General features: G+C 39.7%; 2 protein-coding genes across 4 annotated transcripts; one reads left to right on the top strand and one right to left on the bottom strand.

Annotated features, from left to right (window-relative positions):
• Positions 1–407: 407 nt before the first annotated feature.
• Positions 408–4,495, top strand: NUDCD2 (NudC domain containing 2; the record flags this gene model as incomplete). 2 transcript variants are annotated; one of them, XM_084242953.1, is made up of 4 exons in its annotated part: positions 408–700; positions 2,624–2,672; positions 3,028–3,179; positions 4,412–4,495. In XM_084242953.1, the coding sequence occupies 4 exons, from the start codon at positions 512–514 to the stop codon at positions 4,493–4,495; spliced, it is 474 nt and encodes a 157-aa protein (XP_084099079.1). The 2 variants fall into 2 exon arrangements, with proteins under 2 accessions (XP_084099079.1, XP_084099080.1); XM_084242954.1 differs by having other exon boundaries at positions 512–700; positions 3,103–3,179.
• Positions 4,496–11,922: 7,427 nt separating this feature from the next.
• CCNG1 (cyclin G1) lies at positions 11,923–16,887 on the bottom strand (the record flags this gene model as incomplete). Of its 2 annotated transcripts, XM_084241942.1 has the most annotated exons (6): positions 11,923–12,114; positions 12,312–12,410; positions 12,493–12,571; positions 13,146–13,399; positions 15,231–15,494; positions 16,838–16,887. In XM_084241942.1, the coding sequence occupies 5 exons, from the start codon at positions 15,492–15,494 to the stop codon at positions 11,923–11,925; spliced, it is 888 nt and encodes a 295-aa protein (XP_084098068.1). The 2 variants fall into 2 exon arrangements, with proteins under 2 accessions (XP_084098068.1, XP_084098069.1); XM_084241943.1 differs by lacking the exon at positions 16,838–16,887 and having other exon boundaries at positions 15,405–15,494.
• Positions 16,888–17,945: the final 1,058 nt, after the last annotated feature.

Here is a 17,945-nt window from a genome sequence, read left to right as displayed (position 1 = left end):
CACCAATCCCGCACGCGAACACCCAAAGAGCATGCGCACGGGGGTATCCACAAGCCCAATCAGGCGGACCGTAAGATTAGGCAACCAGCCAATAGGAGACCACTACTGTCTCCTTTTCCCCGCCCCCTCACCCTGCTCAGCCAATTGATTCTGGCTTTATTCAATTGAAACCTACGCGCAAGCAGCACTTGCGCAAGCGCACTTCACCTGAGGCCTTTTAAAGTTTTGGCGTCACATAGATGACACTCCAGTGAGTTGCCGCTTTGCTGCTCCAAAACTTCTCCCACTGTGCCTAGGATGTAAACTTCTCAGCGTTTCAGCTCTTCCCCACTGGGCCCTGTCAGTGTACTGAATGGCCCCTGAATGGGAAAAACGAACACGCGTTGAGCCTGTAGACATCCCTGCGCATGTGCAGTGACCCGAGCTGGGCGACCTGGGCGTGGCCTACGCGTGGGGATTCCGCGCATGCGCCCTGCTCTCCGTGCCGCTGCAGCCGGGAGGCTGGTGGAGTATGTCGGCCCCGTTCGAGGAGCGCAGTGGGGTGGTTCCGTGCGGGACGCCGTGGGGCCAGTGGTACCAGACCTTGGAGGAGGTGTTCATTGAAGTTCAGGTGCCGCCAGGCACTCGCGCCCAGGATATCCAGTGCGGCCTGCAGAGCCGGCATGTGGCGCTGGCAGTGGGTGGCCGCGAGATTCTCAAGGTAGCGCCACGGCGGGGCTTGTGCGGGTGTCTCGCCGGCCTCCTTACATCCCGGAGTCGTCAGGGTCCTTGGTCCCGGGGAAAGACTGGGCAGAAGCTACGGCTCTTCTTGCAGGCCGAAGGAGAAGGCGAAAACCTGGTCTGATTTGGTCCGGAGCTCCCACCTGTGGGCCATTCTGAGTTGGGAAATTTGAGGTCTCCTTTTAGCTGCTGCTTTTGCACCTCTGAGAGGCTTCAGCTGAAGACAAATGAGCTAGATCGTTAGAAAAACAAATATTTATCAGGAAAAAAGTACTTTGTTGCAGGCACTGATGTAGTTGCTGGGAGGACAGCGTTGAGCAAGATGTTTCCTGCTCTCAGAAACACTCAGGTTATGTTTTTGTAGGGACATGGACTAAAACGACACGAATCCATTTTCAGGCGGTTGCAGGAAAGCACAAGGAAAACATGCAGGGTGGGGGCTCTTAGGGTGAAGCTTCAGTGATAATAAGTGATTGGTTTTCTCATTTGAAGGGAGAACGCTTGTTCGTGGGGTGTTATGCAGGGAGTCAAGAAGTGTGTGAGGATAGCTAGTATCTTCTATTTGCAATAAATAATAATTCTTTGGGTTAGGGACCCACTTTTTCCTTGTTAGCCTTTTTTTTTTTTTTTTAAGATTTATTTATTAATGCATACAAGAACTGGGGTACAGGCCAGAGATGCAGGGTGGGTGAGAGGATTCACCAGACACAGAGTGGGGAACAGAACAGGCAAATTGACTGAAACACACTGCTGAGGGGAGCAGCGGGCGAGACAGGAGAGGTCTGCTGCACCATGTGGGTCACCTCCCTGGCTGGGGATTGAATTCGTGCTGCAGGGGCCGCGGATAGCTTCATAAATTGTGTCTTAACACCTTGCTCCACCAGGGAGGCCCTAGTTACCCTTTTAAGTTCAGTTAACAAGTTTCTTCTCAGATGAGATGCCCCTGATGCCTGGTGGCAGCGTGTTGTTGTAACTGGGATTCTGGAGGATGCTTGGCTCTGCCATTTTTCTAGTTTTGTAACCCCTGGCGAGAGATTTTTCAGTGCATCTTAAACCTTCATCCCCAAGGTGCTGTAGTTATAGTACTGTTCACATGCCATGGCATCCACGTGAATTCGAGCATGGAGCATCGCTACCTGTTAGATATAATAAATATAATGTAGTGCCTCAGTGAATATAGGAAGATTCTTGTGAAGACATACAGTAATGTCAACATGGATCTTAATGACCTTTCTGAATATTTGTCCAATTCATTGTTTCCTGAACAATGGCCCCAGATGACACTTCAAATTTAGTAATTTCAATAACTTCGGGGATTTAGATAGAACTGTAAGATTTTAGGTGTACAGTTAGACCAGTGGAATGTTTTTCACTAGTGTTCACTTATTAAAAAATCTGGCCTTTTACATGACATTTTAACTTCTTTTCCTAAAACTTGAATTTGGCAAGTAGCACCAAGAGTAGACTTGAGCAAAGAGTTTCTGAAAAATCAGTAACAACTAATCTTACATCAAATATACAGCAGGTAATTAAACAATTTTTAATGCCAGCTCCTCAACAAGGAGATTTAACCAGTTTTTTAAAGTTTATTTCAGATAGTAATTTCACATTTAGCTAATTATTGGTTAGTATTCATTTTCTAAAAATAATAAGGAGCCCTGATCTTACTTTATTATTTGTCATAATAAATATTTCAAACAGTATAAAGGAGGTTCCTTTTCACTTTCTAGGAGAAAACGCAAGGTTGAACATCCATGAATATAGTGAAATGGGTAAAATTTGATCTCGCTACTATAACTGACAAGTACATGTGACTTAGGAAATCAGAAATCTTAAATCATGAAAGCTTTATAAAAACTAATGAAATGCTCTATATTTAGTAACTGACCTGTTTATTTTTCAGGGTAAACTCTTTGATTCTACAATAGCTGATGAGGGAACGTGGACTTTGGGTAAGGGATTAATCTATTACGACATAGAATCTTTCAAAAAATTAATGTTGGGCCTCCCCTGGTGGTGCAGTGGTTGAGCGTTGGGCTGCGAGGCTGCCCGCAGCCTCTGCAGAGCCAGTTGGTTCCCCGCAGCCGGAGAGGGTCCCACAAAAAAAAAAAAAAAAAAAAAAAAAAATTAATCCTGTTTTGTAACTTAGTATATTTTTCTCTGTAGTATGAGATCATTTGTCTTTGAAAAATAGGGTAATAGAAATGTGTTGAAGACAATTGTATGTGAAGGTTACTTAACAGTTTTTGAAAATACAAATTTTAATGATGAACTCTAATTTCTTTATAATTTTTTTTGTTTGTTTAGAGGACAGAAAAATGGTCCGTATTGTTCTTACAAAGACAAAGAGAGATGCAGCAAATTGTTGGACTTCTCTTCTAGAATCTGAATATGCAGCTGATCCTTGGGTGCAAGACCAAATGCAGAGAAAACTGACATTGGAGAGATTCCAGAAAGAAGTAAGTCAGAGGAATGTATGAACATATGTAGTTAAATATCTAAAAATTATAAAACACTAATTATTTGAAATTATAACACAAAATATGTTTATAAAAAATTACAAAAATTCTTTAGAAGAATTTTTAAAGTTAAATGATTAGAAAAATGACTGACTTTTTTATGTACTATTTGATTATTTGTTATATTCATGAGGGGAATTTATTTGTACTACTATAATTTCTAAGCTAAATTTATTTAATGTTCAACATCCGTGTATGAATAAACTTTCAAAAATTCAAGTCAGTATAGACTTAACATCATGTAAAAAAGTTAAAGTTGAGAGGTCTCTTCATCAACATCTCCCCAGTCGATCTCATTCTTACTTCATTTATGTATTGGTTTGATTTGTTTTTAACATAAATGGAGAATCATACTGTGTGTGTTTTGTTCATGTTTCTTTTTCACTTAATAGTTTGTCTTGGGTCTCATTACCTACTAATGTATATAGATAAAACATTCCTTTCAACTGCTTTAGAATGTTCTTTAAATGTGTCATTTATTTAGTGACTCTCCTTTGATATTTAGATTTCTCCACTTTTGCCTGTTTCAAACAGTTTTTGCTTTCATTTCTTTGAAACTATTCAAATGTTCTTTAAAATAGTTGTCTAGGGGCCTCCCCGGTGGCGCAGCTGTTGAGCACTGGGTTGCGAAGCTGCCCACAGCCTTTGCAGTGCCATTTCGATCCCCAGCCACCGGGTGAGAGTCCCACATGGCACGCAGACCTCTCCTGCCGCCCGCTGCTCCCCTCAGCAATGTACTTCGTCAGTCTGCCTGCTTTGCTCTCTGCTCTGCCTGGTGAATTCTCTCACCCTCCCGTGCTTCTGACTGTACCCAGTGCTTGTATAAATAAATAAATAAATCTTTAAAAAAATATATATATATATATAGTTGTTTAGGAGAGTAATTACTGGATCAAAGCACTGTTACAGTTTTGATGGATAATTTCTGTCTATATAATGATTATTCCTAAAATTCATTATCTCCATCTGTCCAACAGATATACCAAATCCATCATATCTGTAAAGAACTCCCCAGTTTGCTCTAACTCTAGCCTTCTTATCTCGGTTGATGGAAATAGTTGCTCAGACAAAAACAATACAAAACAAAACTGAAGAATGATCCTGAGTTCCTATCTCTCTCACACCCTATCAGTCCTTGTAAGATTTATCTTATTTTTTTTAATATCTTTTAGAATCCTGGATTTGACTTCAGTGGAGCAGAAATCTCAGGAAACTACACTAAAGGTGGACCAGATTTCTCAAATCTTGAGAAATAGCTGCTATTTATTTCTTAGCATTCTGTGGATCCTAGCAGATATTGCCAACTTAATCAAAGGAACAGAATTATATTGTGGAAGAAAAATGCAGACGCCTTGGCTATAGTTAACAAGTTGCAAAATGTATTTTAACATGGTTCTAAAAATTGCATTCAAATATCATTTACATAGAAAACATCTTAAATACTGTGGAAATTATTCTGTTGATACATGGTAACTTTTTTTGGACTTATTTTTGCTCAGCATGAAGTTTTATATGCTGCAATTTACTAATTTCATATTTAACCTGTATATTTAATATAGAAAACATTAGGGTATAAATCATGTGAAATGACAGGGTGCCTTCAGGATAAATGTCTTTTGTTCAGTAAGTGTGATGCAGGAATAATGTTCAATAAACTTTTCTAAATAGGAATTGTGTACCCCTTTGTCTAGTATACCAGTTCACAAAAGGAGCTTATATTGAAAAAAAAAATTTAAGAAAGGAAAAAACAATCCACACATATATTCTGAGCAAGTTATTTTTAGGAGTTAAAGTTCTGAAATACTATTCCTTGAGAGTATGTTATATCAAGAAATAGAAAAATAGTTTAAAACCTAACAGTAGGAATGGATAAATACAGAAGAGATGCAATTAAGTGAAAATGGGTTTTAGATGAGTGCTTTGTTAATGACAAAGAAAGTTGTCATGTATTATAAATTAGTGATATTTACATCTTCAGTGATCCAGACATAGAAACAAAAACTATTCACTGAGATTTTATTTCAACCTTTTCATTCATTCATTCATTCATTCATTCATTCATTCATTCATTTATTTATTGTGGGGCCCTTGCTGGTGGCCAGGGAATGAACCGGCGCTGCAGAGGCTGCAGGCAGCTTCGCAGTCCAGAGCTCAACTGGTGCGCCATCAGGGGAGGCCCTTCATTGATATTTTAAAAGATAATCTCAAATATGTAGAAAAGTTACAAGTAAGATGCACAGTTACAAGTAAGATGCACAGAATTTTCCTTCTGAACCATTTGTGTTTAAGTTGGTGGCATGACTCCCCATCACCTTGGAGTACCTGAGTTTGTAGTTCCTTCAAAAAATATTCTTACCCAACTGCAGATGACCTTTTTCAGGTTGAAGAAGTTCCCATTGATTAATTCCTAGTTAGCTGAATTTTTTCACGAGTGTATTTGGATTTTCTGTTTCTGTGCCAATTGACCAGATTGTATTTTTTTCCCTTTTATACTGTTAATTTGGTGGATTATGTTGATTTTCAAATTGTGAACCAGCTTGTGTTACCCCCCTTACCCTAAACTTACTCATGCTGTATTACTCAATTTATACATCTGGATTTGATCGTTGATTTTTTTGTCCATTCATTTGGGAAGTTGGTCAGTAGTTGTTTGTTGTGGGTGTTTTTTGGTATTTATCTTGGGTTGGTATTAGGGTAATGTTGGCTTTAGAAAATGAATTCGGAGGGGATACTTCTGTGTTCTTACTGGAGCAAATGTGTATAATTTGTATTAAGTCTTTAAATGTTTTATGGTATTTGCCAGTAAAATTTTAGATGACAGATTCAATTTTTTTAAATAATTATAGAAGTTATCCAGGGTATTTAGTTAAGTTCTGGCATTTTGTTTTTCAAGGAATTGAGGGATGTCATTGGACTCTATGCAGAGTTCTATGTGGGATTTCCTTGGCATCTTTTTGAGGTCTTTAGAGTTGGTAGTGTTTTCTTTTTTAATCATTACGAAGTCATTTCAGTCTTTTTTCTTAATCTTGCTGCAGGTTTATCAATCTGATCACTCTTTTCAAAGTGCCAGTTTTTGGTTTTGATCTGTCCTATTAATTTGGTTTCAATTTCACTGGTTTTTCACCTCTCTGTTTTCAAGACCTTGTGCTTTGTTTGGGTTTCTCTTACCCTTCCTCTGTTTCCTCTATGTGGAAGCTTAGATTATTTGGCGCCTTTTTACCTTAGCAAAAGCAGTCAATGGTGTGAATTATTCTCTAGGCCTATGGTTAAGCTATATTCTACACATTGATAATTTAATTTTCATAAGGGATAGAACTCTTGCCGCAGTGGCTGCCAATAGCTTGACAAAACTGTTTATAACCCCTGTGCCACCAAGGAGACCCCATCATTGTTCATTTTTATATAGTTTTTGATTACTCCTCTCAGGTGTAGTCCCCATAAAATTCCCACCACCAAGTCACCCGTGAATCATTACCATAGTTCTCTTGTGCTATTCCTGACCATTTTAATCCCTCTCCCTCTCCCTGCCCTGCTGAATGTCTCCGATTTATAGTTGCCAGGTAGTTTTTTCCCCCCCCATCCCTTATTTGGTTACCCTATATTCCTCCTATTAAGTGAAACCATCTGATATTTTTTTCCTTCTGACTTATTTCATTGAGCATAATCCCTTCCAGCACTCTCCATGTTCTAGCATGAGTTTATCTTTTTTGATTGCCAATAGTATTCCATTGTGTATATATACCACTTTTTTAGTCACCTATTTTTGGGCATTTAGGTTGTTTCCATATCTTACCTATTGTAAGTAGTGCTGCAGTAAAACATACAGGAGTACAGGTTTCCTTTCGAATTAATGTTTTTGTGTCCTTTGTGTAGATTCCTAGGAGTGGAATTGCTGGGTCATATAGTAGCTCCATTTTTTGTAATTTGAGGAACCTCCACATAGCTTTTGATAGTGGTTGGACCAGTTTGCATCCCCATATTTTAGGGTGATTTTTATGTAGGGTGATTTTTATGATTTTTATGAGTAGACCCAGTTGGTTGCTGGTATTATTCAGTTCTTATATGTCTTTGCTGGTTTTCTAGTAATTCTATACATTACTGAGAGGAACATTTAATTCTCCAAATAGAATTGAACATTAGTCCTTTTCTCCTTTCAATTTGTCAGTTTTTACTTTATTTTTTAAACTCTGATGTTATACATACTTAGGAATGTCATGTCTTCATGATGAATTCATTATTTAATGTCCCTTTTTATCCCTGGCCTTTTTGATTGCTTCTAAATCTACCCTGTTAAATTAATACAGTGATAACACATTTTATGAAAATCATTCTATTAGCAGAAAGTAGGGAAAGTAAATCAAGTGTTAATTCTTCTGTGATCATGATGGTAGTAGCACTGACCTAAGTTAATGTGACCAGAATATAGTTGATTGGAAATTACACAATTTCATGAGTCCATTTACTCTGTTTTGGGAGGTAATATGCAGTATTTAAGAGCATAGCCTTTGAGTCAGAACTGCCTCGATTTGAATCCCATCTCCCAGCACAGCAAGTACGTAACCTTGGGCTAATCACTTACCTCCTCTCTGGCTCTTCACTTATAAGTTGGGATAATTGCATCAGTTTAGAAGATTCCGAGATGACTCATAAAACATCTGACAATAGGACTTGACAGTTAAAAACCATTGGCAACCATAAATGTCTATTGTTTTTATATAGTGTCAAATAATTAGAAAGATACATATGCCCCTTTTAAAAATAACGCGAGACATTTTTCACTATCTAGCCTAAGTACAAGAAGCAGCTTTTTATAAGTATTTTTTTAAAGATGGATAAGAATGTAGTTTTTATTTGCATGACTAACAAGGGGGCAGTTGTTTTGCTTTCATGAGTGCAGGGTCTGCCATTTGTCCAGGGGACCATGATTCGGGATTAACTTGATCCCTTAGCCATCTGCCATGTACCACTTCTCAGCTACCATGTCTTCATACTCATCTGCATATAACAGTTTTTCTTTCATCAGTAATTCCTTGTAGTGCCCACTTTATGTCTTGTTATTTTAATTAAACATGGCTTAATTAAATAGTTTAAATTTCAATAATTACTACTAATGGATCTGAGTAGGCTAACACAAAACTTGGCAGTTACCTGTTTGTACTAAGAAGAATTTATATTGAGGATGTAGCCATAGTAACGATGTATCTAAATGATAAAAGTGACAGTGCAAAAATACCAACTTTCATTGCCTCTTTGGCATATTTGTTCACCTTGTCTGTTTTGTAAAGACATTAGAAAGTAAAGCATCAGTTAGTTAATAACCATATTATTAAGAGATTGTTTCTGCTACCACACATCTTACTGTAGTGCTAAATTTAAATATACCAAGTAGAGAGTAGCTTTTTATTATGGCTCTATTATCACAGTTCTAAAGGTTAATTTAGGGGCCTCCCCGGTGGCGCAGCGGTTGAGCGCTGGGTTACGAAGCTGCTCGCGGCCTCTGCGACGCCGGTTTGGTCCCCGGCTGCTCCCTGGCCACCGGAGGAGGGTCCCACATGGCGGGCAGACCTCTCCTGCCGCCCGCTGCTCCCCTCAGCAGTGTACTTCTGTCCTTCTGCCTGCTCTGCTCCCCGCTCTGGCTCTGGTGAATTCTCTCACCCTCCCGTGCTTCTGACTGTACCCAGTGCATGTATAAACAAACAAACAAACAAATAAACATGTCTCTATTAAAAAAAAAAAATAAATAAAAAAATAAAGGTTAATTTAACCAGAAAAGAAAAAAAAAAAAGGAAAACCAGCCAGCGAAGGAATGCATTTCAATGACTTTATTGAAAGGTATATCCCTTAGTACCAAATCATAATGGTAGCTGATTAGATTACCTCTGTCAACTCAAAATTAACACTGATGTATTAAAAATATTGAAATATTAACCTTTTGGGAAAACTGAAGTTACCCACAAAACATGGTTTACAAAAGTGTAATATATACTCTGGTTCTTTGGTTTCTTTTTGAGTACATGTTTAACAATAACATGATGGCAAAATCAGTTGCCTGCTGCAATGAGTAGTAATCGCTTAAACACCTTTAACACTGCTAATCCTCTTACATTCACTGACTTGACAGAACACTACCTCAGCAATCTCATCATTATGAAGATGCCTACTTCCTTTTCTTGACTTTCTTTTAGAAAAGTAGGGGTAATTAGTGAAAATACATTCTCATCTGTTTTTGATTTAAAATTCTAATTAGGAGCAGTGGTGGTTTTATAAAAACAATGCTTAGGAAAAAGTTCTGGAGTGTTAAATCATGTTTTCAGAAGTTGATTTATTCTGAGTTACTAATACAATAAAAACTAATATTCTTAACTGGATTAGATTGAGGCAGATTTTATATAAAATTTTCTATTTTGGATACAAACATCCCTGTTTCTAGAAAAAAATACTAAATACAACTTAATATGCCAAAATTACTAGGTCTGTAGTTTGCCCTATATAAAATGCCCTCAAGCTTAATGTAATTCATGTAGTTCCACATCTCTGAATTATATATTACTTAAAGTATGAGTGCCAAGAAACCATTTACGCTGCCTAGAATAGTGACCTTAAAAGTGCATTTGTGAAATGTTGGCTTGGATGTAACCTCATAATTTAAAATTTAAATTAAGAAGGTTACCATCTTTAATACCACCTAACTACAATATATTGACCCACTGTAGAAAGTTGCATCAATATTACAAATGAACATTCACAGTTTACCTACCCAGGCATATCACCATTTTCACATTTATGCTTTTAGCTTTGATTTATATGCCTCCTGGATTAGGAGTAATTCCAGTACTGCATAATGTTAGACAGTTTTCCCAAATCTGAGAACATCAATGCTAATCTAGTTGTGATGTTTAGAGGCTTCACAGCTTAAATCCATTATAATATGATGACTCCACAGCTCAGGATTGTGGAGAAAGGCTTCAGAAAAGTGTTTTGGTTGCTGGAATAATCCTATTCAAATAAAAAAAAAAGTTATCAGAAGTCTCCCAAACATAAATATCACTATTAACAAAATGAACTGTTCATATCTTCAGATTCATAATCATCTCATGCAAATTTGTTAAAGGTTAACATTTAATTTTGAATAGAAAAAAAGTTACCCAGCTTTACACTGATTTTACTTACAAGCTATAGCTCAGATTAGTTAACACATGGTTCAACCTTTTGTTTCTGTTGTGCATTCTACTCAGGCTTGTACAACTTTAAATGAGCCAGATCTTGAGTCTACATTTAGCAAAATGATTTCAATTAAACAGCTAGTATCTTCTTACTCCTTTAAATATTTAGGGTATTAAGGAGGAAACTGTTGGGCCTCCCCTGGTGATGCAGCAGTTGAGTGCTGGGCTGCAAAGCTGCCCGCAGCCTCTGCAGCGCCGGTCCCCTGCCACCAGAGAGGGTCCCACATGGCGCGACAGACCTCTCCTCCGTGCCCACTGCTCCCCTCAGCAGTGTATTTTGTCACTCTGCCTGCTCTGCTCCCCGCTCTGGCTCTGGTGAATTCTCTCACCCTCCCGCACTTCTGACTGTACCCAGTGCTTATATAAATAAATAAATAAATCTTAAAAAAAAAAAAAAAAGAGGAAACTGTTTTCTAAGCAAGTAATTTAATGAAATGGTGAACAAACATACCAAAGATTGGAAAAATCCTTACTCTTAGGATGTTGGGCCTTGAGTGAACTAAATGTTCTCAAATATTAGTTAACTAGATCAGTGAAGTTGTTTTCCCCTTTGCCATTTCTACTTCATTTAATTTATTTTAAAAATAATTGCGGGCCTCACATCAGAACTATGAAGCAATCCACAGCTACATGCCCGGCTAGGGAGCTACTTACCCACGTGGTGCAGTAGACCTCTCCTGTCTTGCCCGCTGCTCCCCTCAGCAGTGTATTTTAGTCAGTCTGCCTGTTCGCTCCCCACTCTGTCTCTGGTGAATCCTCTCTCACCCCCCACACCTTTGGCCTACACCCCAGTTCTTGTATGCATAAATAAATCTTTAAAAAAATAAAAATAACTTTGGGGGCCTCCACAGTGGCACAGCAGTTGAGCGCTGGGCTGCGAAGCTGCCCGCAGCATCTGCAGCGCAGGTTCAATCCCTGGCTGACAGGCGAGGGTCCCACATGGCGTGCAGGCCTCTCCTGCCGCCCACTGCTCCCCTCAGCAGTGTATTTCGGTCCTTCTGCCTGTTCTGTTCCCCGCTCTGGCTCTGGTGAATTCTCTCACCCTCCTGCGCTTCTGACTGTACCCAGTGCTTATATAAATAAATCTTGGAAAAAAAAAGTTTGTTTAAAAAAAAAAAAACTTTGGGGAGCCTCCCTGATGGCCTAGGGGTTAAGTCTCAGTGCTATCACCTCTGCAGCCTGAGTTCAATGCCTGGCCAGGAAGCTAACCCACATCATGCAGCAGACCTCCCCTGTCTCGCCAACTGCTACCCTCAGCAATGTATTTCAGTAGATCTGCCTGTTTTGCTCCTGCTCTGTTTCTGGTGAATCCTCTCATCCCCCACACTTCTGGCCTGTACCCCAGTTCTTGCATGCATAAATAAACATTTAATAAAAGTAATTTCAGACTTTAATTGTATAAGAAAGAACATTAGAAAATTTTCCCTCTATTAAAAGTAACTATGAGTGAAATTTACCAATTAAGGACCCAATTCAGGAATAGTTGGAAGGTGGGTTATTCTGTAGAAACTATGCTTCAGTTGCCGTGCAGTACGCCCAGAAACAATCCACTTCAACTTCTGAACATTGGGTTTGGAACACTTGTTTGATGAATATTCAGTTAAACACTTGGAAACGAGCTCTTGCCAGAAGGTTAGATCTCTGCCATTTATCTGTTTATAAATTTAAAAGGTCAATAAAATGAAAGTCCTATAGTAATTAGAAATGACAAGTTTACTGACACATGCTATGCCAAAAAATTTTGAAGATAAACTACTGAAGTTTCAACACATTTTACTGAAAGAGTTGTACAAGGCATTTAGTTCTTTTTATAGCTGTTAACAGGATCTAGGTTATGACCTTGACATACCTTGGAATGTTTCTGAAGACATTCTACTTCTTCTGTCAACTCCACTCGCTTCTGTGCTTGGATCTCCAGTGCAATGATAGACAACGCCAACACAGAAGGCTAAAAGAGATGCATTTCAAAGCAAACATTGAATATAAGAATTGGTCTATTTAAACAGGTTTAATCTTTACAAAATATTTACCTTTGCTTTAGAAAATATGATCCTGCAGTGGCATGCCTTCAGCTGAGCTTCTAGTCTTTCAAAATTAAGGTTATTTCTCCTTCAAAAAGAAAATGAGATCAACTTTATGTAGAGATAATTTTACATCTAGTCAAAAGGCAATTTTTTAGAAAGACATTGAAGTTGGTTTTAAGGTAAAGTTTATGAATACTTGTCAAAGAAAATAAATTATTTGACATAAATAATTGCCCTTTTTTCAGAGACATTATTAGCTTCTTAAGGACACTACACATGACATAAATGGTTTGGGCCAAAAAATTAAAAATAAAAGCATCATGCCACAGCTATTAAGTTTCTTTTCAATAAATATAATTCTGAGTGTCCACTATACTTTGCTTAAGTTTGTGTTAGGTTCTTATCTACTAGGGTCATTATTTTATAAATGAAAAATAAAAAGTTGAAATGTCCTTTATCTAGATGCCAAATTAGCCTTCATGGAGTTCAAAAAGCTATTGACACCGAAAGTTTTCTTACTTTTGTTGGACAATGAAGTGAAATCCAAGGAACTGCACTTGTTATTTTATTACTTTGATTGGAATTCTGCTGGGATACTGATTTTATGGAATAGTCACATACTATGATTCTGATTTCCAAATCTTTTTAGTTCTACATACCTTTCAAATGGCAAATTCTCTTGAATGAGTGAATAGTAGAGTTGCAGAAACTGAAAGGGAGTAGTAGCTTTAATTTTCCAGCACACCTTCTCCAATACAATCTTTTCCATTCTCATCAGGTCTGAAACTGTGAATCTATACTGGCTTATCCGGATCAAGTCAGCTGCCAGTGGGACATTCCTTTCCTCTTCTATAGACTTTACAGCCAAATAGAAGCAGCTCAGCCCAACACACCCAAGGTGCTTGGGCTGTACCTAAAAAGACATATAGGCCAAGTCTTTATCTTATTTGAGTGAAAACAAAGGATAATCTCCAGCCTATCATTTTGAAAACGTATCTTTGAAGTCTATTTCTCAATTCTGATGACTTAACATGATCCATATATACCTGTCAACCCTATGTACCCCCTGGGAGCCAACTTTTGAATAACTGAACTAGTAATGTTCAATTATATAATGTTTGGCTTCAGTACAAAAAATCCTTACCTTTTTTTTTTTTTTTCCTTTCATAACATCACTGTGAAACTATAAGCACGGTGTTCTAGTTGGACCAAATAAGTGAACTACCAAAGGCACATGCATAAAATTTCTTTGCAGCAAACTCTTTTCCCAGACTTTTTTTTTTTTGTAGTTACCTATGTGAAATAGTCTTTACTATAATGCATAAGTGTTTACTCTGCCTATAAAGCTCTATCACTACTAATCTCTTATTTATTCATCATTGTCTGTATGCCTATAATGTAAGGCACAAACTTCTTTGCCCTCTAAATTCCAGTACACTAAACTTTAAGAATCATTTACCAGTTATCTTTATTTGCTTTCCTCTCCTTGGAACCCTGCCAACAATAAATTTACTCCTCTTCAGTGGTAAAATGTAATTCCTTTCCTTACTATGTCTTATACTTACTTGTATGATAGTACTCAGTGCAAACATTATTCCCACAGAAGATTTTAATGTACTTAAGGGCAGGTGGACGTTATTCACCTGTGCAACATTTATAGTCAAAGGAAGTGTGTGCAGTTGTGTCTAAAGAGTTTTAGTGTGTTGTGCAAATGTCTTGAACCACATGATTGAATAAATACTAAGTTCCTGCTGTCTATGATGCCTTGTGTTAGGTACTGAGGAGAAAGGATGAGTTTCCTTCTAATCTTCACACTATCTCATCATTCAATCTGTATGACACTGGTATACAGAGAAGGTAGATATATTTTCACAGGCAAGTTCTAAGAGCTACAGATGTCCTGATTATCCAGAATAGGAGAATAACTACATAAATTCTCCTCCTTCAGAAAAGACTCTTTACTGTTTTCAGGCTGATGTTGGAGATGCCAAGAAGAAGCAATACTTGATTAAGCTCTATGACTAAATTAATTAGAACTTTATATATGAGTAGAGACTAAGAAATATATTCTTCTGACTAGATGGCTGATGACATAAAATAAAAAGATATTCTAATTATTACCATTATCCAGCATTACCATAACCTGGCTCAAACAAATTATACAATAAATGAAAATACTCAATCTATTAAAGATTTTTTAGAAAAACAGCCAACTCTCCTACTGCAAGACCCTGAAATTAACTAATTGATATTATATTATTTTTCATGTGAGAAGTCCAATATGAATTTTTCTTATAAAAGGAGAACAGTATCAATGCTGTAGTACACAGAATTAGCTATGTTCTGACTACTTGCTGGAAAAAAACAGGTCAAGTTCATGAATACCAATCCCAAGCAATTTTATCTTCTAAACATTAAGACTATGAAATACCTGGTGGGCCTCCCTGGCGGTGCAGGGGTTAAAGTCTCAACACTATCAAGCTATCTATCACCAGCCACTGCAGCGTGAGTTTGATCCCAGGGCAGGGAGCTAACCCGTATGGCACAGCAGACCTCTCCTTCTCACGTGCTGCTCCCCTCAGCAGTGTATTTTAGTAGATCTTCCTGTTGTGCTCCACGCTCTGTCTCTGGTATATCCTCTCACTGTCACCCCCACACCTCTGGCCTACACTTCAGTTCTTGTATGCATAAATAAAAATAAATCTTAAAAAAAAATACTTAAGGTAATATAGCTTTAAACATACCTTCATTTTGGACAGGAATCTGTCCAGTAAATTCACAGCTAGAGAAAATGTCTCAGTGTCGAAGCCAAAGAACTGAGTTAGACTAAGAAGATCTTTTACTTCAAAGTCCCTTAGCCTTGCTGTCATTCGGAGGCCATTATCATGTACAGACTCAATTAGTCTCAAGCCAGAGACCTTTGGCTGACATCTCGACTCCTGTTCCAACAGGGTATTCAGCTGGTGTAGCAGTTTCTGAGAGTCAGTTGTTGTCAGTACCTCTATCATCTATATATAGAACAAAGATCAGAAAGAAGCATAAGAATAGCCTTCCCCATTTTCTTGGCCAGCTCTACCCTGCCAAATACTTTATAAACCAAGTCTCCCCTCCCCCAATTCTGCTAGTGAATCTAAGTGATTGTAAGTGCCATTTGTTATTCCCACCCCCAGCAAATTGGTCATATCTTAACTTGTGAGTTCTTAGAGGGCAGGAGTCATGCCCTTTAAAAAAAGATGGCAAAACTTCAAGAAATACTTGTTCAAGTCATTCACAGTCAATAGATAACGATGAATACATGCTATGGAACAGGATACCCAAACTCGGAAATTACATCGCAGTAGGTATTCTGTCATCTATTAGCATGTGAACTGTTCAAGTTAATATTTCTTACCCCTTAGTTCCTCATCTGTAAAGTTGGTATAAGGTTTTTACCTACTTTATAGCCTTGTGTGGAATAAATGGAATCACCTACGTACAAGTACACAGCTAAGTACATATAGAAGGTGCGTAAAAACACTGGAGGCCAATAATGAACGTATTTCCATCAGTCTGTAAAGTGAGATGGCAAATATATTTGTCTGGGATGGTTATGAAGATTCAACGAGATGGTTCAGTAAAGTTTGGCTCAGAAACTGCTTACTTGGGTCTTCCCAAGTGGTGCAAGGGGTTAAGCCACTGCAGCAGGAGTTCAAGCCCAGGCCAGGGAGATGACCCACAGGGTGCAGGAGCTCTCTCCTGTTTCCCCTGCTGCTCCCCTCAGCAGAGTCTTTCAGTAGCTCTGCCTGTTCTGCTCCCCACTCTGTCTCTGGTAAACCCTCTCACCGACCCCCAATACTGACCTGCACCCCAGCTCTTGTATGCATAAATAAATCTTAAAAAAAAAAAAAGAAAGAAACTGCTCGCTTTTATTAGCTTCCAGGGTGCTAGGGGAGCACGATGTGGGGGCGGGAGCCTAATTTGCCCCGCAAAATGAACCCGGGAGTTGCATTAATTTAAGACTGGGTATCACACGTTCAAGTGCACCCGGCACAAGTGCAGCCCCCAACCCGGACGGTCCCCTTCCACAAGAACCAAAAGGCGGGGGCGCATAAGGTTGGCCGCATAAGGAACCACAGACTAAATGGGTCCAATTCTCTGGGCCCCAGGCTGGTCCCAGGGCCGCGCCCCACCAGACACTAAGACACCCCAGGAGGCTGGGTGTGGCCCCGCCCCTCCAGGCTGGGCTAGATCGGACTTGTCCCTGGCTCGCTGCAGCGAGAGCATTAACCATGGCAAAGCCAGCCCGCGCCCCGGACTCAGGGCGCCCCCCGGGGACGCGCTCCCCCAGGTCGACCCCACCATCCCAGCTCACCTTGCTCGCGACTGAGGCTCCTCAGCGGTAACCACCCTCCCCGGGCCTGCTCTCACCTCACCCCACGATATCAGATCCGAGGCTCGCGAGGCGAGGGGACTCGCGGGCGAGCAGGGAGAGGCCCGGGGAGGGGGCGCCGTGCTGGGTGTCGGGGGGCTTCGCAGCGCCGCCCGGGTGACACTGCTCCCGGCAGGTCAGATCCGAGTCCGAGGGGCTGCGCCTGGACGCCTGGAAGATATAGTGGGGGGCGGGACATTTCCACGGTTGATTGGCGTGTTTCTGCTGATGGATGGAGGCCGCTGTCCACAGGAGGTTGGTCCTCAGAGCATTGCGAGCAATCAGCGCACACTTCCCGCTGTGCTGGCGTCAAACTCTCCGCCCCTTGAAAGCGCCACTCCTACCTCAAAATGCCTCTCATTGGAGCATTTCTCTAAGTAGCTTCAATCAAGTGGAGGGTGAGCTCAACCTGGTGCACCCCAACACTGGTCCGGTCAGGGGCCCTTGTTAGGATTTGCCAGGGTGTCGGGTATCGTACTAGAACGTAGGGGAGTTTTTGTACCATCCCCTCTTTGTAAAAATGCAGTGGATAATTACCAAAAAAAAGAAAAAAAAAAAGAAAAACCTTGATTTTTTTCATTCGGCGTGGAGATGGTGACATTTCGTATGGTGGTGTTATTTATTACAGAGATTTTTCCTTGTGAGCTTTGGAAATCAATTGATCTTTGCCTCATTTTTGGGGTATGTTTTTTTTTTTTTCAAAGAAGGGAGTTGGGCTGTGTAAATTCTTGGTCTTCTGCCAATTTTCTGAATTTTATTTTTAAGCAAATAGAAATAAAATAGTTGGTAGATTTTCTTTCTTTTCTTTTTTTTTTTTTTTTTAAGATTTATTTGTGTATGCATACAAGAGCTGGGGTACAGGCCAGAGGTGCAGGGTGAGAGGATTCACCAGAGACAGAGTGGGGAACAGAACAGGCAGACCGACTGAAATACACTGCTGAGGGGAGCAGTGGGCGAGTCAGGAGAGGTCTGCTGCGCCGTGCGGGTTGCTCCCAGGCAGGCAAGGGAATGGAACTGACCCTGCAGTGACTGGTGATAGCTTGATAGCGCT

The sequence above is a fragment of the Talpa europaea genome (assembly GCF_964194135.1).
Source record: "Talpa europaea genome assembly, chromosome: 9".
Taxonomy (NCBI): Eukaryota; Metazoa; Chordata; class Mammalia; order Eulipotyphla; family Talpidae; genus Talpa; species Talpa europaea.
Note: the sequence above shows the minus strand (reverse complement) of the source record. Positions and strands in the feature narration are given on the sequence as shown.